Source organism: Carassius gibelio, chromosome B2 (genome assembly GCF_023724105.1).
Source record: "Carassius gibelio isolate Cgi1373 ecotype wild population from Czech Republic chromosome B2, carGib1.2-hapl.c, whole genome shotgun sequence".
NCBI lineage: Eukaryota > Metazoa > Chordata > Actinopteri > Cypriniformes > Cyprinidae > Carassius > Carassius gibelio.
In genome coordinates, this window is record NC_068397.1 from 3,029,851 (window position 1) to 3,053,190 (window position 23,340).

The 23,340-nt window shown below is 37.2% G+C and overlaps 1 protein-coding gene across 3 annotated transcripts; it reads left to right on the forward strand.

Annotated features, from left to right (window-relative positions):
* The first annotated feature begins 25 nt into the window (after nucleotides 1-25).
* ccdc13 (coiled-coil domain containing 13) lies at nucleotides 26-13,995 on the forward strand. Of its 3 annotated transcripts, none has more exons than XM_052548586.1 (15): nucleotides 26-423; nucleotides 1,588-1,768; nucleotides 2,067-2,215; nucleotides 2,526-2,668; nucleotides 2,780-2,860; nucleotides 2,940-3,053; nucleotides 3,128-3,232; nucleotides 5,580-5,744; nucleotides 5,816-5,992; nucleotides 7,009-7,215; nucleotides 7,290-7,363; nucleotides 7,654-7,794; nucleotides 8,703-8,854; nucleotides 8,995-9,100; nucleotides 10,927-13,995. In XM_052548586.1, exons 2-15 carry the CDS (start codon nucleotides 1,590-1,592, stop codon nucleotides 11,081-11,083), a joined length of 1,950 nt encoding a protein of 649 aa, XP_052404546.1. In that variant the 5' UTR covers nucleotides 26-423; nucleotides 1,588-1,589; the 3' UTR covers nucleotides 11,084-13,995. The 3 variants fall into 3 exon arrangements, with proteins under 3 accessions (XP_052404546.1, XP_052404545.1, XP_052404547.1); XM_052548585.1 differs by lacking the exon at nucleotides 26-423 and adding an exon at nucleotides 1,132-1,263; XM_052548587.1 differs by lacking the exon at nucleotides 26-423 and adding an exon at nucleotides 1,132-1,263 and having other exon boundaries at nucleotides 7,293-7,363.
* The last annotated feature ends 9,345 nt before the right edge of the window (nucleotides 13,996-23,340 follow it).

Sequence of the window (23,340 nt, forward strand, 5' to 3'; positions counted from 1 at the left end):
TTTATGTACTATTATTATTATTATTTTTTTATCCAATTCATGTGATTAGAATCATTTATTTCTTGATTATTTTTGACATTACAGGAGTATGATGGATGTATTTTATTGGACAAATTATAGGGGAAAGATTATGGGAACAGAAAGACGTGTAGTTTCACTATGTTTCACAGTATTTTAAGAATGAGAGAACATTGTGTAAGTTTGAATTGCACACAATGTACTTACAGGAATTTCCTAATTATGTTATTTAGATTTCATCATGGTTTATATGAACTACTGAAACAGCCCGTCACACCCAGTAACTGCAACCAACCTGTGTTTATTACATTCAGTCAACAAGTGACTTAGACACTTGGCAGAAATGCCTGCCACTGATACTCGTCTGGATTTGCAAAGACCACAGAGACCCCCTGCTGGCCTCAGGTTTGCTCATCTCTATAGATGATGTTGCTTAGTTTGTAGTGTGTAAGTACAAACTGAAAGTCAGAGTTAGATATTTTGGACTGCAGGTCCTTGTTACCATCTCAATATCACTGAGATTCAGAACAAAGATGAACAAACACTTTTTCAGGATCTGAGACTGATTTAGCAATAACAAAAATAGGATGTACAATGTACAATGACACTATTCAAACTTTAAGGACATTCCAGGCTAAAGGTTCTTTATAGTGAAAGGGTTCCTCAGATGTTTTTAAGAACCCCTCTCACGTTCTCTTTCTCTGATAATTAATTTAGTTATTTATTTTAGGCTTTTGTTGATTGTTTCGGCCTTAAAAAAAATCTAACATTTTTATATAGTGTGTGTTACATTCCTGTTGTTATGAATTATTTGTAACAAGTGACCTATTACTCCCACGCGCTTCCTACGCTTTTAGAAAAAAAGGTACAAAAGCTATCACCCTTTCAAAAGGTACACATTTGTGCCTTATTTATCCCTCAAGGGTGTTTTTTTTGTGACCTAAAGTTACATATTACTGCATCAGGTGCACATATTAGTACCTAAATATTACATAGTAATACTCTGAAATTCAGAGTCTGAATCAAAGGTACAGCTGACATCTTTTGTACCTTTTTTTCTCTGAGAGCGTGGCAACGCGTTTCCACGGAGACGGTCGTGTTTACAAACAGACAGGAAACCGCTCGTGTCTGTTCAATCACGGGATATACTCTCTTTGATATGCGTTTTTTATGAATTTATAACCATAACCATATCAATAACAATGCCAATTCTTAACTAAGTTGATCGGAATCTAAAGTAGTGCGGTAAGTTTTTGTTCAGGTGTAATCGGACCGCTTGAGAATCCTCGCCGGACTGTAACGTTAGACTATAATAATGCTAACTTAAACGTTTATTTGTCTAAAATAATCGACATTTCTCTAATATCGTACATATATCATAACACAGTAACATAATAGTAAAAAACAAACAAACAGACAAGTCGTGTAAATGAGCTGAAGCAGGTGTAATGTTGTCTCTTTCTGTCTTTGAAGCATGTTTGGACAGCTCTCATCTATAACTGCATTAGTTTGCATAAGCAAGCTCTCACGCCATGTGTCAGATGTGTCGTGTTGTCTCTGATCTCTCAGTGATGGATGGTGACAGTGATCAGATAAAGGAGCAGCTGAGGCTTCAGTTTCAAGCTCTTCAGGAGCAACAAGTGCAGCGCATCCAGAGAAGACTGGAGATGAAGAAGACCGACTCCAACGCTCTGGACAATATAAACCTCACAGAAGAGGACGATGACATGATGGACCTGTTCAACACAAGGTGACACATGAGAGCTGCAATCACAAATATAATCATGAGAACAACATCCGTTCAGGACAACAACACATTCCATTATGCCAGAAATGAGTCCTGCTCATTTTTCAGTTTTTATCACTTTCCTTTAAAATTCTAATAACCTCTGCATGGGTTCTCCTTCTCTATTTTTTTGTTATTCAAAATTGCATAACTATATAACTTATAAAACACACACACACACACACACATATATACTTACCATGTGTTAATTCGATATGCACTGTCTGTGTATTAATGAAATAGTAATTGTACTCTAATTCAGAGTGACGCAGAATGAAAACGAGCAACTGAATGATCATGTGAGGGAGCTGAGAGATGAGAACGGCAGACTTCATAAACTTCTGAGTGAGAAAGACTTCGAGATAAAACACCTGAAGAAGAAGAGAGAGGAGGAAAGACTGGCTTTAGCAGGTATCCACTGCACCGTTTCTATTGTTTGAGCTTGATAGTGGCCCAAAAACAGTTACATCCGGAAACCTGTTGCACTGCTTGAGGCTTTGACGGACAAAATATTTTTTGAAATAGATTAATTAATTAGGTATTAATTTAATGCATCCATGTTAAACAAAAATATGCATTCTCTTTCAAAAACATTAGTGTTTATAACTTAAAAGATGCAGTTTTTCATGCCATCCTAATGCAATGTCATTCATACATTAGGTGCATTGAGTCTGGGGTATAATGAGTGTGTGACGGTCTCTTTTGTGCTTTCTTTCTGAAGGTATTGCTGGTCTGGCAGGAGATGCAGCAGCAACCAAAATTGTGGAACTGTCAAAAAAGACTCGAGAATTAGCCGCTGAAATAGAACGAGAGAAGACCAAAACTAAACAAGCAAACAATCGAGTCAAAGAACTGGAGAAAGAGGTAAAGAAGTTTATGTGCACTGTGCTGTGGTGCAGGATGATGTGTTGAACGTTGCTTCTGTCAGCTTCTTCTGACTGTGGTGTTTCATCAATATCATTTCTGTTTTATCAGCTTCAGGCCACACTGTTACTTAATCCTGGCAAGAAGACAACCAAAAAACAGGATTCAAGGACTGAGAACGACCATCTTGAGGTAATATTGTGTTGATCATCACTGATTAGACATTTGCAACTGTTTTGAGTGACATTCTCTTCATTGTGTTTTTGTGTAGAACAGTCCCGTAGTAAAATCCCTGCAGGAGAAACTATCTACAGCCCAACTCAAAATGACTGAATACCGCAACCAGATCCAGACCTTCAAACAAGAGTTCAAAATAGCACACAAGGTTCGCTCACAATAAATGGTTTCGGTAAGCATCAGTTTTACTCATGTGATGGTTTAGTGGAAGTGTTTTGTCAGGTGTTGAGCTGTGAGGTGGGCGAGGACGTCAATATTCAGCAGTTACTGTGTAACCCGGGAGGCTGGAGAGGACGTTCTCAGCAGATCCTCGCCCTTCAGAATAGAGTGAGTCTTCATGCACAACTTTAGATACTGAGACATGTTTATCAGCTTTCATGCATTGAGAATGGCTGTTCTGTAAAAGCAGAGCAAAAGTGCTCTTTCATAATTGAAATTTGTCATTCGAAATAGACTCTTTTTTTACCTTTCAGTTCTGAGTTTAAAGTCTTTTTTCTGCATTATTCAAAAAAAAAAAAAGCCAAATTGCGAGATATTGTGAGAAACTTTTTGCAAAATGTAAACCCAAACTGCGAGAAAGAAAGGCAGAATTCAGAGTTTATATATTTGACCCTGGAGCACAAAAGCAGTAGCAAAGATATATTTGTAGCAATAGACAACAATACATCATATGGGTCCAAATTATAGATTTTTCTTTTTTTACTTCTATTATAAAGATAAAGATATTTCTAAATATCTTTATTTGTAAATTCCCTACTGTAAATATATTGTATTAGTAATATGCATTGATAAGAACTTCATTTGAACAACTTTAAAGATGATTTTCTCAATATTTCGATTTTTTTTCACCCTCAGATTCCAGATTTTCAAGTAGTTGTATCCCAGCTGAATATTGTCCTCCGAACAAACCACACATCAATGGAGAGATTATCTAGTCAGCTTTCACTGATGCATAAGTCTTGATTTTGGCTGGTTTTGTGGTTCAAGGTCACATATTGCTATTGTCTCACAACTGTCTTACTATTTAGAAAAATTTGGTTGTGATTCAGAATCTGCAATTCTTGCAATTCTGAGAAGAAAGTCAGTATTATGAGATAAAAACAGAATAGTGAATTTAAACCCAAACAATTGTTTGTTTGTTTTCACCATGGAATAAAAAGTTAAAGTAACTGTAAACTGTAAGTAACTTTTTTTTCTTGCAATTATGAATTAATATTGCACAATTTTTGACATTTTTCCTGAAATTACGAAGAAATGCTGTTATAATCACGGTAATACTTTTATATTTATGCTAACATTTTACAAAAAAAATATAAATCTCTGCAAAAGTATCCAAAGAGTCATTATCCACTAATCACACATTGGACAGAATTGAAGCTAGCTTGAAACAATCATTCCATATGGAAGCTTGTTTCTGCTACAACATAAATATATTAATTAACTTTTTGGGCCCTATAATACTCTCTCAAATCTCACAACCAATTTGTACATATTTTACGAAGTGGCTTATTCGTACGAATTTATACGATTTGTCTAAACCCCAAGGACGGTTAGGTTTAGGGGCGGGGTTAGGTGTAGGTCATTTGTACAAATTCATACGAATTGTGCAACTCGTAAAATATGTACGATTTGGCAAAAATCGTATGAATTTGTACGAGTGTGGTCGTACGAATTCATACGAATAAGCCACCTTGTGAAAAATGTACGAATTGCCGTGAGATCGGGTTGGCGCAGCGCAAGAGTGTTTGCTAGTTTCAGTCTGGTGCCGTTTGCATTTCCCATACAGTGCCACATCGTTTAATTAGCAAATGCATTTGCGCTCATTTTTGCGCACATGGGCGTGCTGGTCTAAAAAAGAGGTGTGTTCAGGCACATTGCTATTTTAAGGAGCTGAAAATTGACTGCGCTATAGACCAACTCAAACCTGGTCTGAAGTCTGGCACAATGTTTTTTCTTTGTTATTTAAAGAGCGTGTTAGTATAGCGGGTTCACAATGCGCGTACACGCTGCTTATTAAACAGGGATGCACAGCAGCACACAAAGATGACAAATATTAAAAATGAAAGAATTGCAATGCATAAAATTTTTTTGTAGGCTAATTAAATATAAAAATGCCTACATGTCATAATGGAAAGTCATTGCATGTATCAGATTGCACACGAGCAATCTTTCTTTCAAATTTGTCTTTCATCTCTGAGACACGTTCTGTCTTTGCGCTTGTAAATAGCAAATCCGTCATGGCACGAGCGCAACTGGCTCTTAAAGGGAATGGAAGATGAGACTCTGATTGGTTTATTGCATACTATGCCCAAAAAACACCCATTACTCATTAAGAGAATAGATCATTTAGACCATGTGCCCAGGTGCGCAAACCGTTTTTCTGTCGTTAAAATAGTAAAAGTGGATTTGGACACACCCCGCATTTAGATTGTTAAAATAGGGCCCTTTATCTCAAAATGTAATTTTTTTTTCTTCTAAATGTTTGAATTGTGAGTTTATATCTCACAATTCTGAGAAGTGTGACAAAAAAAGTTTTAATTTATAAGAAAAAAAATGATTTTTTTCTATTCCGTGATAGAAACAGGCTTCCATGGTTTCATTATTAGAATTTGCTCTGTTGTATTCATAGTATTCATCGGTCACTTAATACTGTTAAACATTTTATAAACTGAAGGTGCGTGACCTGGAACAGCAGCTGAGCCAGTCCTCTCACAGGAAGCAGTTATGTGACCTCGGCCTGGAGGAGGAGATCCCAGGAACAGGAGCCCTACTGAAGACCCAAGACAGAAACCTCAGCCACATCCGTCACATAGAGAGGGAGAGGAAGGACACACTGGAGGTTATGCACGTTGATTAAACATCTTCCTGGGTCTATTTGAGTTATAAGATTTTAATAATGATTCTCTGCAGAAGCTCACAGTGGATTATGAAGTTCTGCTTGAAGAGCACTCAGACATGAAGAAGAAACTGGAGGCCTCTAAATCCAGGAACAAAGTGTTGAGCACAGAAGTCAAATCCCTGAAGAGCCAGATCAGCACTCTGCTGGATAAAGGCAAACACGACAATGAGCTGGTCGATGCCTTACTGGTAACTGATTCTGGAATTACTGTGGGATAACTCAGGACAGAATGTGCAAATATATACACTCTTAAAAACATAGCTTTCAAAAGAGGAAAACCTTTCAGTGAACATTTCTTCTTTACTGTGAAGAACATTTCAAATTCTAAAATCCAATTTTTTGGAGAAGATACTATAAGAACCCAATACATACTGTATGACTCGCAAGCTGCTAAAATACAAGGTTCAAGATTAAACAGTTAGACAGCGTTATAATAAAATACTCTGATGTTCAATTAATTAATTAATAGTGCTGCAAAAAGTGGAAAATAGATTTAGGAAACATTCCATGGACTTTTGTAAAGTTTCCTGAAATCTACTGGAAATTTTTCACAACTTTGCAACACTATTTATTAATGTCAACAATTTCATTAATATTGGTAATAAAAAAATCTATAACAATCTTTTACCCTGTATAAACAGTATTTAATGCATAAATATAAATGTAAATAAATGTTTTTGTATGAATAAATAACTTATCTGATATGTACAGTATGAGCAGAATTTTGGTAACACTTTAGATTAAGCTGCGTAACGTATACACTCTATTAGCTCTGTTAGTTTTTCCCTCAGAAAACTCCTAATTATCTGCTTATTAGTAAGTAAGGTAGTTGATATGGTAGTTATGTTTATGTATAGGGTGGGTTAAGGGATCCAGAATATGGTCAGGCAGAACTAGGCATTAATATGTACTTTAAAAGTACTAACAAACAGCCTATGCAAGCAATATTCATCATGCTAATTAGTAAATAGTGAATAGTGTTCCCTAATCTAAAGTTTTCCTGTGTTTTACATGAAATCTAATGGAAGATATCGAACAGACATTATTGTAAATAGTAATATAGTGTAGAAAGATATTCTTGTAAATAATAACAAACAAACAGGAATAGCAAACAGATGACTGACCTCTGAACTCCCTCCTCCAACACAAGCTGGAGATATTGAATATTTGAGCAGGGCTGATCTCTGACTCGCTCCTCTGACAGAAGCAGCAGTCCAAGTGGCAGGCCATGCTCGGGCATCTGAGTCAGAACGGCTCCCAGCGTGAGGAGGCTCAGCAGGGGCTGGAGAGACACCTGCACAGCCAGGCCCAGCAGCACGCCTCGCTCATCCAGCAGCTCAGAGCCATGGTGTCAGAGAAGGAGAACAAGGTCAAAGAGCTGGAGCAGGAGATCCAGCAGCTCGCCCTCATGGTACCACACGTCCCATCACATCATCAGCGCTGTCTTCTGTTGCTCCTGCTTATGCATGTTTTGTGTGTCTGTAGCAGAGTAAGAGTCAAACGAACACCAGGCCCTCGAAGTCACGACATGAGAACAGCAGGGAGTCAAACTCTGCCAGGTATCATCATTCTTAGTCGACAACAAATAAACGGAGATTTTTGGACTAAACATTTTGTTTGCATGTCTCTTTGACTATAGCATATTCAAGCCTACATGTATTATAAGTAAAATACATAATTACTGTTAAAATCTGAAACTCTACGACTTTTACTCAAGTTATTTTGGAATTGGTGACTTGGAACGTGTAGTGGAGTAATTTTCACTGTAGTTTTACTCACACACACTTCCTTCAGTGTCTCCTTCTATCTAATACAGCATCGTGAGTGAAGGCAATGCATGTTATTTCAGAGATGCACAGGCAGCCTGTCCCGAGTGTGCTGTTAAAATCCCAGCGCTCCAGGCTCAGTGTGCGGAGTACAAGGCTCTTTATCAAGCTGCCAGTGTGGAGAGAGACAGACTGCTGGAGCTGAGCAAAGTACAGCAAACCAGGTAGGACAGAAACAGTGGCTATGTTATGAGTGACATTCTTCAAAATATCTTCAGTAGGGTTCCATGGATGAAAGAACGTTACATGGGTTTGGAAAGAGCATAGGTGTGTGGTGTCCCTTTGAGTGCTGTTCACCCACTGTTACTTCAAACCATTGAATCTGCTTAATCAAAGAATCTTTCAAAAGCTTCAACAGCACTGATGTCAGGGCTTCCCAAAATGTTTTGTCAGCCAAACCCATTTAATGTTTACTTTACGTTTAAGATTTTACGTTTTAGGGTTAGTTCACCCAAAAATGAAAATTTGGCACATGCAGAAACACAGTGGAGACATAAAAACAAAACAACAGTCACTAATTAGAAGTACAAAACGAGGATTTGTAAAGAAGAATATCTGAGGATTTCGATAACAAATGTTAACAAACGTTGGTGTTCACGAGACTCACCGGCTCTTGTGTAATGCTGACCTCGTACGTCATGCTCCTGGAGCTGCTTCTGTGTACAACTGTTGCTGCAAGCTACATTAAAGTGATTATTATGTTTTGAAAATTGATATTTTTCATACAAAAAAGCATACGTTGCATTCCCATATGCACTTTAAACTTGTATTCACTGTGTTGACTGTGAATGAAACGCTGAAAACACTGGATCACAAGCTGCTCCTGCTTCACTCTGCATGATTTCATTAAATCACAGGATCTGATTTGATAATTGCAGCAAGCGATATCTTAATTATCGTGTGGCCCTTTGTTTTCATTATAATCTTACCGACAATATTATGAATTACTAGCTTTTCATTAACTCACAAACCCCCTGCATTTCCCTCACGAAACCCCGTTTGGGAAACCCTGGCATATGGGCCATGCAGTGTGTTTTCAAGGGAATGACTGTTGTCTTCATTTATGTGACAGTGAGGAGGAGGCGAAGCGCCAGTGTGCAGAAGCGGAGCAGAAACTCCGACAGGAACGGCAGCGGTCAGTCTTACTGGAGCAGCAGCTGGAGAAAACCAAACTGGACTTAAGGAAAGAAGCGAGTCTGCAAACATCTAATAGGAGTAGAACAGGTTCTGTATGGTCTCGTCTAGACTGAATTTGAATGATATTTCTCATGATAGGAGTCTCACTGAAACCAAGGTTCATTGAATATTATATCAAAAAGCAATTATCTCCAACTGAAATCTTTGGGTTTTCTTGGCTGATGTAGGAAGCTCAGGCAGCACTCTGAGTCTCCCTGACAAACAGGAGGGTTCGTCTCCCAGAAGCCCCTCTGATGTCACCCGTGATGCTCAACTTGGTGAACTCAAAGCACGGTACGGCTTTTCTTCCTAAACTAAGTATTCACATGCAACCTCATTGTAGTACTAAAAGATATTTTAGCAGCTGTCAATCAGAATCAGAATCAGAATCAGAATGAGCTTTATTGCCAGGTATGTTTACACATACGAGGAATTTGTTTTCGTGACAGAAGCTCCGCAGTACAACAGAATGACAGCGACAGAACATAAAACACATAATAAAAGAATAAAAAATACAAATATGTAGACAGTGAATGACAATATACAAATGACAATTAAGCTGGTGTTCCACCATTGAGCCAAACAGCTCTACGAACGGTAAAGAATGTTTACAGTTATTTCCATTTGAGCTTGTTTCAGTATAAACCATTCTCAGCTTTGATTTCTGTACTGGAGAACCATGCTGGTAGAAAGAGTGTAGTGATGTCACCGCTCAGGATTGGTCATTTCCTGGCTACTAGTTTCATTCTAGTAGCATGCTATTCCAGCAACGCAAACATTAATATCTGATCATCCTCTATAAAGTGGTGACCATTTACATCTCACACCATCTGTGAACTTTTGCATTACCAAGGCATTGTCTGACACATTTGTATGACCAGCTCTATTATCTTTTAATAAAACAGTTAAGCAATGAATAAGATTTTTCCTTAAAAGTGGATATACATTACACACATGTCCAGTATCTAGATCACTGAATTACTCGTTTTGTTCACAGTATTTTGTCCTGATTGTCAGAGAAAATCTGCAGAATTTAAAATACAAAGTTATTTAGTTCTGAAGTGAAATTTATATAGGCATCCATGAGATCTGGAAACTTAAGTGAGGGTAGAAGATTATCCGTGCAAATTTGGCAATGTGTTCAATTTGGTCACACGTGTTCAAGATCAGGCTTCGATTCACAGTGTTGACCTACAAAAAAGTGAGCTATGATTCATACATCACAACAATACTGACAATATACAATATATCATAGACCCTTTGCCCGTGAAATGCTTTAAAATGTCTTTAATCTGATGGCACCTTCCTGCTGCTGGCAAAACCTTGCAGCTTTACTCTGCAAATTTCCTGGACACTTGCACTCGCCTCTATTTATTGAAACTGGCTTTATGTTAAATTGAAATGACATTGACGTTGGCAGTTCAGTATGTACCTAGGTTTTGAAGTCGAACATAAAACTAATGCATTGTGAAATTAAACAGCACACACATTTGACAAGTGGCTTTAAACTGGAGGCTTAGTTTGAGATGCTTAATATAAAGCATGTCTCATGTGTGATCAGGAAAGCTTGGATCGTGCACTTTTCCTGCAGAATCACCATCAACTCAGAACATCATAGCTCTTACTAGCCACACAGGGTACCATTCATGTCTGTCTAACAAATACAGTGTTCAGTCATGAGACTCTAGATGGTGCAATCTGATATAATCAATAACTGATTGTTTTCTTTTTGCATCAGCAGCCAATGAGCTCGCTGCTCAACACTCAGATACTCAGCTAGTGCTGTAGCAGAAACCCTCCACCTTCTCCAGCCCCACCTGTATAGATCTACTGCGGGGTGATTTTTATGCATGTTATATGGGGGTTATTTCATATATATGTTAGCAGCAGTATTTCACACATGCTCACAGCAGCATGTTGTCTTGTCACTTGCTCTTTTGCTGTAGCAGCAGTGTAGATCTACTATTCCGGCTAGGCCAAACACATTAACATTGCCATGATCATAAGCATGCTAAACAAGTTAAAACCATTATATATAATATGAGCAATTGTAATAGTGATGCTCTCTCAATCTTCTTGCTTCAGATGAGTAATTAAATGCATTTTTTTTGTCCATACAGTTTGGCACTGCAACTAGAAGAAAATGAATCCTTAAGAACCGCTCTGAAGAACGCCTTGAAGGAAAAGAAAGAAGGCATGCAGTTCTACAAGGACATGCTGGCCCAAGCAAAGCAGGAGTTCCAGCAGGCGCACAGAAAGCAGGAGCAGGGGACTTAGACTGGACCGATGAAGGGTCTCTGCTAGCAAACACAGATCCCTGAGGAACAACACCAGCACTGAGGGGACGCTCGCTCTGTGTGGTGCCATGCTTGCTGTTGACAACACACACACACACACACGCACACACACACATGCACATACAAAACAGACGACTTGTTCCATGAGTTGGATCAGCATTGTGAAGACATGAGATATGAATGAGATATAATACATGCTTCACTCTTTGCTGGAGGAACCGTTGTGGAAAGAATAGCATAATAATGAGATCCTGTTTGTTTATGAACGGTAGGAACATTTGAAGAAATGATCAAGGTAAACCAAGTTTTTTCTCTTTTTGGCTCTCTAAAGTGGAAACAAACTTCCCAGCCTTCTTTTCTGACGCACATTGCTCATTAATATTTGATTTGTGTGTCGTGGTGTGAAACCAAAAATGAAAAGCAAGACCAAAATAAGCTCGGCAGAAGGTGCACCGTGCCCTGCTCAAGCGATACGTGTGATGACTTGACCCCTCGTGTCTCTCCTCTTGTGTACATTCAGCGTATCAGCCGGGCGCATTCATGCTGCCATACATGAGTTATTCTCTTTCCTATGTGGCCGGAGGGGGTTCGACGCTGCTCCACCACGCTTAATTTAAACCTGTGGCTGAAGCAGTGTGCTCCTCTTGAAACAGCGCACTATTTCATCTTCCCAGAAGCCTGAGGGACACTGGCAAGCCCCAGGCTGTTACGAGTACAAGCACCACAAGACCAAAATATCATCCAGGATTGGAAATGAAGCCTTATTTACAGTCAAGAAATAAAAAGAACTTGTGTTTGAAATACGATTGTAGATAACAGATGTTCAACAAGCAAAGGTTCATTTGACACAGCTTAATGGCAGTGGTAAAGGCTGCCGTGGTGCTTTAAAGGGGCAGTTCACCAAAAAATGAACATTCTGTCATAATTCACCTTGTTAAAAAGAAGTAAAGTATACTTTAAAGAGTGTACTTAATATGATAATAATATATTTTAAAATAATATACTTGAGTGCAAGCTGAATGTAGGGTTTTCAGTTTATTTCCATGCTATTTGTGGTCAAATTAAAATATATTATAGTTTACATTTATATTTATTTTAGTTAGTTGAAATTAAGAGTGTTTTTGACCTTCGTAAGTAGGATGTTATATTTATCTTTATATGTAATTGCATAATCGTCTTAGAAATATGGTTAATTGTAATGTCAGATGTACTGACAAACTAAAATATATTTAATGTAATTTCTAATGAAACTTGTATATCTTGTGTTTTTAAATATATTTATAATTTCACATTTGTAATGATTAAGTACATTTCAAATATAAAATATATAAATGTAAAATATAATGTAAGTTATTAACTTAAAATGTAATTTCGATGTAATATTGAACAACACACTACAGTTAAAGTTATGCTTTAATATGTTTTTTTGCTTTAGTGTGTTAGTCAGCACATCAAAATACAGGTCTACTTCTTTAAAGCCAGCAAACCAATATTAAAATGATTTAAAACATAATTACAACCTGTAATGTTACTTTATTACAAAAGTGCACTTGTGTAATTTATGAAAGTACATTAAAATAATAATAATGATGATAATAATAATAATAATAATTTTAAGTACACAATAAGTGCAGATCAGATACAATTTAGCAAATTTTCACAAGGGCAACTTACTGTACCCTTTCCAGCTTTGTAAAAGTAATCCAAATGAATTCATGTCTTCTGAAGAGACATAATCCCTTTATATGATGAATGGATTTAATTTATAGGCTTTAATTCATTTATTGATTAATTTAACATTGATCAACACATACATAGAGCTCATCAGAAAAAGCTCAGACGTGCTTGACTGACACAAGCTGATGTGATCTTGTTTTTGATTTGTGAAAGTTCTGGTTGCATGCACTTTGAACAGATAAACATAAATGTTGAGAGAATATTACAAATATCTTACTTTGTGTTCTGAAGATGAACGAAGTCTCATGGGTTTGAGAGTGAATAAACGCTGACAGTTAAACTATCCCTTTTAATATTGCAAGAGATTGCAATGCTGACATTTGTTTCTCGAGGGACCACTCAGTTGTCAGCAAATGTATGTTGGCATGCTGCCCACAATGTTAGCGGCGCTGCCAATATTCATTATTAAAGCTGGTAGAAATACAGCAGTATCAGCCAGAGCTTTGACATGTCTGAAGACCTGAAGTCCACTGCAACTGTAACACCTCCACGATCAGCAGTTTCTGCATCGGGAAAAGCCTTTGTGGTGATGCCACAAGAATGTCTCCAAACAGTAACATTCATACAGGCCTGTATGCTTTTGCATTTATAATTACAATGTTATATGTTATGCTATAACAAACTATTGGTGTTTTCATGTTTTTCTGTATCCTGGAATGGGGAATACAACTTAACATCGGAAATCCAAGAAAGCATTTATCTTTGACTCAGTGCTTCAAGATATATCAGGCCTGTAATGTAGCGTCATGCTACTCTTTATATGCATGGCTCAAAAAATTACAATAAAAAAGCCTTGTTTTCTGTACAAGACTGAAAACTGGGAGGATGATCTGATCATCACATTCAAGCAGACAGACTATTGCCATGTAGAAAACCATGTATTTGTTTGCCAACAGAGTTTAGTTTTATCAGATGGAGCCCTTTCCATGAAATTAATGTATTATATTTTAGTTTGGTTGCTTTTTTATTATTATTTGATATTTTCTATTTTTAGGGGATTTCATTGTATTAAATTATATTTATTAAAGAGTTATGATCCATTTATTACATTTTTGAGCCTAGACCTGAAATGAAATCTAAAATTTCCAACTTGAACAGTTGTAAATTATCTTGTAAATTCAATTCAAAGTAAATTTTTAATAAGTCACATAACATGAAAACACACACACACACACACACACACACACACACACACACACACACACACGTTTATTTTTATGATACACAAGATGTACAATGTACTTTTGTACTTAAAAAAAAAAAAAAAATCATATTAAATACTTATTTTACCAAAACATTACTTTCAAAATGTGTGAAAATCAACAGCCATGAATCTAAACATGTAATCAAAATTTGAGGTTGATATCTAAAAAAAAAAATACTTTTAGTTATATTTTGTTCCCACTAGATTAAATTTATTAATTTTTGTGTTTGTGTGTGTACATATGAGTGCTAAAAACATTTATGAAGTAAAACAAATAATAATTAAAAAATCTAAACTTTTTTTAAACATGACCTAAGAACATGAACTTGAGTTTTGTATGCAGGATAAAAAAAAAATCTAATATTTTCATTGTCGGCCCATAAAATTATATTGACCGCTTTCTATATTGCTAATATCATATTTTATACTGTTATATATTATGAATAAATAATAATAATAATAAAAAAAAATATTTCACTACATGACAATTTTAGGTGCACAATCATTTCAGTAGTAATTTCCAAAGACTAGGTACAGTACAAAACACAAGAAGCAGTGAAGAGGCATTAGGAAAGCCATCACTTTGAAATATGTGGCTTTAAACCAAACAGATTGGCATTGTTTTGCAGGACCTCAGTAGCCCTGAAAGGTTCAGATTTATTCCCGAATACCCAGCAATAACCCACCGAGCCAAATGCATACTTGAGTCAACAGCGTGTACGTAAACAGACTCACCTATTTGTCATTCCAGCTTTGAATGGGCTCTTTCTCTGCGCCGCTCCTCCAAGGTATTCCCTCGTTCCGGACCAGTGCTTCCTCCACACCATTGACTACATCCAGGAACTTGGGTAAATAAGTCCCCGCTGTGCAGGCAGAGGTTAAAGTGGACTGTGCCAGATTTGACGGCGTTGTGAAAGAGGTGAGAGCAAATCACAGCCGTGTGAATACATGCATTCATTTCACACCGTGATTATGAAAGAAATCAAACTTTAGCATGTTGGTTAACTGAAGTGTTTCAGGTCACGATTTACATGACAGTTTCCAGGCTACATTGCAATTACAGAAAAACATGTAATCAGTATGCAATCATTAATTAATTAGCTTGTAATTAAAAATGATTGAATGCTGTACACATTACCGCAGTCAGTAATTGTACTCACATGCACAGTGTTTTACAAGGACAATGTAATCAAGTGCTGGGAAACTAACTAAAAAAACCTTGGCTTAAATCAAGCACTAGTTTTTTTTATCTTTTATCTTTTATTCTTGTTAAGAATTGAACAGTTTATTGAACCTTAAAAAAGATTGCATTTGTGCACCATATTACTTTTATCGTAGGCTTTTATGTCTCATATAGTATAATATATTGAGAATATGGAGGGAAAAACAGCACGGTTTATTCAGATTGAATTGTAATTGATGATGACTGAGAAATGAACATATTTGAGACTCACATCTGAAAATGTTTTTTTTTTTTTTTTTTCTGCAAATAATCCATGGATATTTAAATAAAAGTAAAGTTGCTCCAGGTGTTCATCATACAACATTACTAACAATAAGCCTATATTCCTATATTCAGTCAGACGTCACTTTTGTGTTCAACGTGTTTTTCAGCAAAGTTTGGATTATGTTGAGGCCTTGGAAATTTGCATGTTAAAAATGATACAGTCAGCATTATAGTGTTAATCATAATCAGTGTTCAGATCAGATGATTTTTTATTTTTCCTTTTCTGACCATTCCATTTAACCAAAAATGAGCCAATATCACTTTTTGCATCGGTGCTGTAACAATTGTTTTAACCTCAAGATGGCAGTGTATATCAAACTGGAGAGAGGCCTGAATCTTCTTTCCAGTCTCTCAACGGATCCCTTAATTCGGATCGAAATAAATGATGTTCCGCATTAGTAGAGACTATGGGTAAGAGCTTGCATAAATTACATCCCTCCGTGCATGCATTAGTCGTTACTCATTAAGTCATGAGTCAATTTGCATGAGATTATGAAACATGAAATACACAGTGTTACCGCCAATGATTTACTAGTACACTGTAATGTCTGATAGTAGCAGAAATGTTATTTTTCTGACTTGAAATCATGTGAGAGTAGCACAATAAACTGCCGCATGGTGTTTGAGAAGCTGGGTGTTCAGACGGGCACTGCAGGCTGTGATTGGGCTCTCAGTGGTACCACAGCGCGGCCCTCAGTATTACGGTTTGGCAGTGTGTTTTATATGGGGCCTTCTGGGTGGCAGCTCATGCACGACTTTAATGCAGATATGCCGTTTTTCCACAATCCCACGGGTGTAGCTCTTTCTTTAACTTAATTACTTTTAATGAAACCATTGAAAGAAAAGGGTCAGTTCCTATTACTAGGCAATTTAAAGAACTGTGGAGAGCCCCTATTTTTGGACGCGCAATACATTCTTGATTCATGCGTCTGTCCTCACAAAGCTCGTTTCCCATCACTCTCAAACCAGTTTTCCATGACACACTTATCTGAAGATTGCTCTCTGTGGTTCCAGCAACTATGAATCTGAAATTGGCCTTGAGACACTGATTGTAAAATACAGTAAAAGCTCCACATGAAAACTGAATTGGATCTATCAGAGAGAACCACTGCCAGGACGTCAGTGTAGCTAATAAAGAACCAACATACTGGCCTTCATGTGTCTGTAATCCAGAATCATTCGAGTGAATTATAGTTATTAAGCACCATCTGGGTTTGCTGGGTCTGTAGCATCACGAGTACATCATGTTACAGGTGCAGCGGGTGTAGATCACTGACTTTCTCTCATCTGCCAAGACTAGCTGTGAAACAATTAGGAGAGACTAGAATACCTTTCTGTGGCAAGTCTTTAACTGGGTATGCTATTAAATTTATCAGGGACGATAAACTAGAAACAACGTGGCAGGTGCTGATTTAAAAGTAGTCCAGATGTAGGGGAATACCCATTAACACGGTTTTACACACACATAACCCCATGCAGAATCTGCAAAATAGTACTTAATAAGATAAGTACATAATAAGATAATAGCACATCCTAAGCTTAAGTTAATTGTAGCTCCATTGGTTCCAATGGAAAACCTCAGAGTTCAATCCTAAGACCGCTCTAATTCTTCCAGAGGCATCGGCATCCCATTCAGCTCCTCTTAAGGAGGTGGAACCCACTTTTGAATGCTCTGATGGTCTTGTAACAGTCAAGGAGGCTGTTTATGAATCCTCTGTCTCTCTAGTAATGGAGAAGGAGGTCATGCTGGAATCCCTTTTCTGTTTGAGCAAGGCAATGGAGATTCTCTCTGAACTGTTAGTCTGTCCTGCCCTGTTTTCGGCAATAAAGGCTGTTACTAACATCTCTGTACTCTCTGTTCCTGTGCTGTCTGATCCACAATGGTGGTCACCTGCCTCGTCAGCTCCACTTTGGAGGACATCTGCCCAGCCTGAGCCATTTTCCTTCACCATCAGCTCCACTGAGGTGGTTCTCGAGCACATCTGCTCACCTGTGGTTGTCTTCTGCTTTTATTGGGTCATATTTACACCTCAGATTCATACAGCAACATACAGGATGTCCAGGGTGTAGTCGCAGTACTAAGAAATATAACAAAAAGTAAGATGTGCGTGCGAGCATTTCTGTGTTCTGGTGCGTGTGCACTTACTCCCCATTTTCATGTGGGTGTAACAATGCAAGTTCTAGATAATTTTTTGTCCAGCTTTGTTTGTGATGTGTACGGTGCCTGGGAGAGGACATGGTCTGTTCACTTAGTTTTGTCGTGGCCATGACATAATAACTCGTGGGAACGTGATAATATGTCGAGGCATGTTTTTGACGTGTCCACGAGTTCAATGCGTAAACAAACCTGTGTGACAATAGCAACACGGGATTATCAGAGATGGATTCATTAATATTTTATTTGTGAATTAAGAAAATATTATATTATTTATTATAGAAAATATTTTATTATTAAATTATTATATTAACCATATGCCTTGGCTACTGGACTTTATTACATGTGATAGTCAGCATTCAAATGAAGTTTACCATGAATAAATGCATAATATAAGAAAACTCCCTCTGAGTTCAAACAAACCAATATCTCGGAGTAATGCATGCACTCAAACAGTACACTGACTGAACTGCTGTGAAGATGAACACCGAGCCGAGCCAGATAATGAACAATAGACTGACTCGTTCACGAGTGAAGAACTGGTTGCATCGGTGTTCGGATCACCAGTAGTTCTTTCGGACAGTTCGATTCAATAAACCGGTTGAAGAAAACGGTTCACCGGTTCTTTTGCACTCGACATAATGGCGTCATTTGCGATGATTGCCCTTGATTCAAGTCTTCGGTTTACCCGCGCTCATAACACTAGCACAGAATCAGTTCAGAATCAATCACCAAAAGAATCAGTTCAGTTCAGATGCTCTGTGTGTCGGTCTGCTTCACGCTGAATCACACATGCGCAGTATCATCAGCTCTTCGGTACTCGAATCGGACGCGTCTGACAGAAACGGTTCTTGACTCGTTCACTCGTTATCTGGCTCGGCTCGGTGTTCATCTTCAGTTCTCTCTTCACAGCAGTTCAGTCAGTGTACTGTTTGAGTCAATGCATCACTCAGGGATATTGGTTTGTTTGAACTCAGGGGGAGTGTCAGCCACATTAAAAAAGTTAACATCTTAAGTCATTTGTGGATTAATGCGTATTAGAGATGCGAACCGTTAAAAACGATTCAGTTCGATTTGGTGAACTGAATGATTCGTTCGCGAAGCGGATATCCAGACTGCTTTGATTTGAACTCTCTCACACAGACACGGAAGAGAAGACAATGCTGAATAAAGTCGTAGTTTTTGCTATTTTTAGACCAAAATGTATTTTCGATGCTTCAACATATTCTAACTGCCCCTCTGATGTCACATGGACTACTTTGATGATGTTTTTCTTACCTTTCTGGACATGGACAGTATACCGTACACACAGCTTCAATGGAGGGACTGAGAGCTCTCGGACTAAATCTAAAATATCTTAAACTGTGTTCCAAAGATAAAAGGAGGTCTCACATGTTTGGAACTACATGAGGGTGAGTTATTAATGACATAATTTTCATTTTTGGGTGAACTAACCCTTTAATGCATTTTGGGGGAGCACTTGGGTCCAGGCTAAATGCCGAGCTCGGAGCCCACAGCACGCCAAATACGTATAACCCTTTACTCTGTTTATTATATGCAAGTGTGAACTTGTGAAGTGATTAACACGGCCAATTCATCATCAGTAATCACATCCATCTAATCTCTACAATCATTACAAGAGAGAACCCCTATAAATAATCAAGTCCTACCTTAATTTTCTAGTCTCTCAGCATCCCTCCACCAACCCGGCTCCTCATCTTCAGCCGTTCCTAACCCAGCACGAGGAGGAACACTCGGGGGGGAGCCTCTCCCCGGACAGGGGAGTACCCCGGGTTTGCATACCTGTACTACTGTATATTATATTCAAGTGTGAACTCGTGAACTTTCCATTAGGGCCTTTGTATCAGATGTGTTAAATGAATGTGCAGAAAGCCAAACTTGTTAGGTTGTCCCCCTATTCAGACTAGTCTATTTTGAAAATGTGCTTATCTCAGTCTAAAAGCAGCAGCATTATGTGAAGCAGAATCACACGCTCTGATGTATTATCTGACCAAGATAGAATCAGTAATTCAGAAGAGCCACGACATTCATAGGCTTATCTAATTCCACCCCTTTTTTTCATAACAGCAGTGTAGGTTGTTATTAGCACCCATCACGCAATCCCCAGATTTGAACATTAGCGTGACATTTGGCTGTGTTTTATTCATTATCTTCTCTTACAGATCTCAAAGGGAGTGGAGAAAACCATGTCAGTCAAGCTGTGGAGATGTATTGTCTGTAAACAAAACACCGCTGATGTATTCTCAGCAGCATGATCACGGTCTAAGAAAATCACAGCCCAGTAATGTCAGATCCCTTGGAAGAAGGGTGGAAAATCCTAAAGAACAAATTTGAATAGCATATTCTCTAACTCATCAATATTTCTGAATGAACAGACAGAGATATTGCACTGGGGTATTTTAATAGACAGCACAATTTATGGGATGTTGTATTTTGTTATTTTTATACTATGAGGGTGTTCTGTGTGGTTGCTTACTGGCCGAGTCACAACTTTTATCACCCACCATAAATATTAACTATGCATGTCTGTGAGTGGTGGTGGGTCTTTTTTAATTAATCTTATCTCAGTTACTATGTAAAGACTGTTATAAGTAAGCCATTGCACATGGAGTTCACCAAAACAAAGATATATTTAAGAATATCAGAAACCTCAGTTGTATTATAGAAGGTTTGTATAGAGTGTTTTGACCAGCTGAAATATAAATGGAATCTCTCTCTCTCTCACACACACACACACACACACACGCGCGCGCGCACACACACAAATAAGTGTATTTCAATGACTCGGCTCACATTAGAAGCTCATTTTATATAATGTGTTTGGTTGATAGTTGTGTATAAGTGGAAATAAATGATAAAATGCTGTTGAATTGATAGCTTTAGTACAGAAAGAAATTACAAGATGAGTCATATCCAGTGATGAACCCAGTGATTTATAATAGAGGCATGAAGTATGAATAAAGTCTGTCACAATGCTCTCACACTTTTGAGGAATTGTAAATTAAATCAGCTAAACGTTTTTCTGTTTCTGTGTGGGTTAATAGCTCTGTGAACAGAAAAGATCAAATTCAGTTGGGCAGTTGTCATTGGCAATCACAGTGGCTTTTACTTTCGGACAGACAGGAATGATTTCTGAGTTAATCAAGTGTGTTTTTAAGTTATATACCAATGCTTAAATGCATACGGTTTTGATTGAAAGGGTCCTAACTTTTAAATCTTTTGTCATCGTGATTTGTGTTGTACCTGGATGTCACCAGTAAACATACTAAGCATTTCGCTCTATATTTTGTGTGTGTGTTAAATGCACAGAACACAACTTCAATTAAGCCCCTACTCTGGTGAAATTTTACATCATCCTATCCAATACCTGCATATTTCCATATTGAAGAAAGTGATCAACATGATTCATATTGAAAATGGTAAGCAAGCACTGCTTTGATTATGGTTTGTATATCTGCAATCCTAGTTCTGGTTTCTCTTTTTTTAAATGATGAATACTGACTACTGCCACCTGCTGTGAAAGCTATCTCCTCTCATGCAGGTGCAGGATAAATGTGCTAATTGGCCATTGGCTGTAGTTTTTGGTGTGTTACCTTGGTGTGTTATGGCTTTTATTCTGAGTCAGGAGGCTTGTAGAACTATTTACACAAATGTTAATTACTGTGAGCTTTCCTTGTGTTACATTCTAAACAAGCAATGGTATGAATAGAATTAATATTAGATTGCATTGGTTATTGTACATATCATTGCAGTTTGGAAATGAAATGTCAAAGGTTAATGCTACATTGCATTTAAAAATAACATACAACCTAAACCAACACTAAACCTAACTGAGTTTATAAAAATCCCATTTTATGAAGCAAGTTACAGAATGTGATGTGATGCAAACAACAAAATGCATTGTAGTGTACAAATCATCACTATGAGAGTGTTTTGAGTTCATAACATAATATTCCCATATGTCCAAAAAAAAAAAATATTATATATATTTTTAGATATATTACAAAATATACAAAAATGGCCATTTCTATTTATTTATTTGCTTAAATTAGTTTCAAAATATATTTAAAATATATTTATGGAAATATATTTTATACCATTATATTTTTGAAACACTGACACACACACACACACACACACACACACACACACACACACACACACACACACACAGACATACACACATTATGTATGTATATATACAATATTTATATAGAAATACACACACACACACACACACACACACACACACACACATATATATATATATATATATATATATATATATATATATATATATAATACATTTTTAATAATGCTAAATTAAGTTTGAGACTAGATATATTATAAAAAATAAAGTATATTTCATTGACCTTTATTGTTTTCAACATATAAAGCATGTGTTTACAGTTTTTGCCCCTTGCTTGAACACTATAGACCCATGGGTTGCACTTTATTTTACAGTACGTGTACTAACATGTACTTATAGTGTACTTACAGTGTACTTATCTAAGAAAGTTCTGGTAATACAAGGTAACTACATGGGGTAGGGTTAGGTTTAGGGGTAGGTTCAAGGTAAGTACCTAGTTATTACATAGTTATTGTAATTACTATAATAAGTACATAGTATGTACATGAGGAACAGGTCTGTAAAATAAAGTGCTACCGACCCATGCTTAGACTAAAGTAACACAACTTTTGTACACAGTGCTACAATGTACAATATTGAGCAGGCCTATTTGCTTTTTTGGTTGTTTGAAATTGTGCCTCCTGAAAATATGCCTTCTGAATAAACAGTGAAAATCAAAGACTGTAGTGTTTTATATAAAGTAGACTAGTGTGTTCCCGCTGATCTAAAAGTGTATGCATAAGATTCAAGTATGTGTCATTTTGTCATCAGAGTTACATTTTGACAAAGGAATGTTAGGTTGTGATAGCAGAGTTTAGGTTTTGATAGTAGAGCTTCAATTTGACACAGATGTGAATGGTACATTTCCCAGTGTTGTGTCATGTTTACTTGTGTGTAGAGTTTTGGCACAATGAGTGAAGTTTTGCAAAATGTGTTCAAGCAACGGGCAAAAACTGTAAGATATATTTTTGGCCAGATTATTAGAATTTTTTTTCTGCCGTATGTGTTGTGCAGGAAACCATGCTAAAATAACTTATTGATCATTTGTCCTCTACTCATATTTTATGTGAAAAAGAATAAACGTAGTTGGTATTTTACTGCCACTAGAGTTCTTTTCAGCTGGAAACTGCACTGAATCGTATGTACAGCATAGGTAGTTTGTGCAAAAAAAAAAAAAAAAAAGTATAAATAGTAATGATTTTCCAATGAGCCAATGTAAAAAAAAAAAAAAAGGCTGCCTTTTCCATTAAACTTTTGCCGTGAGTAAATTGTCCTTATCTCAGTGGTACAACTTCCTGTGATCCTCTTTCCGTGTAACTCCCTTCCCCCCACAACTCTTGTAACCTCTCTGTTCACCGGGCAGCAGGGCTGTAAACGACACCGGGGCTATTAATTAATTAATGGCCTTTAGCCGAGCGGCTGGCTCTCTGGGCCGGGCTCAGGCAGAGAGCACAGTATCTCTGTTTGGAGACATTAAGACAACA

Bases quoted from the DNA above. Each gene is read 5' to 3' on its own strand.
- ccdc13 (XM_052548586.1), top strand. From the start codon at position 1,590: ATGGATGGTGACAGTGATCAGATAAAGGAGCAGCTGAGGCTTCAGTTT. The intron at 5,993-7,008 runs GTAACTGATTCT...CTCCTCTGACAG, and splicing joins AGCTGGTCGATGCCTTACTG to AAGCAGCAGTCCAAGTGGCA. The intron at 8,855-8,994 runs GTTCTGTATGGT...TGGCTGATGTAG, and splicing joins ATCTAATAGGAGTAGAACAG to GAAGCTCAGGCAGCACTCTG.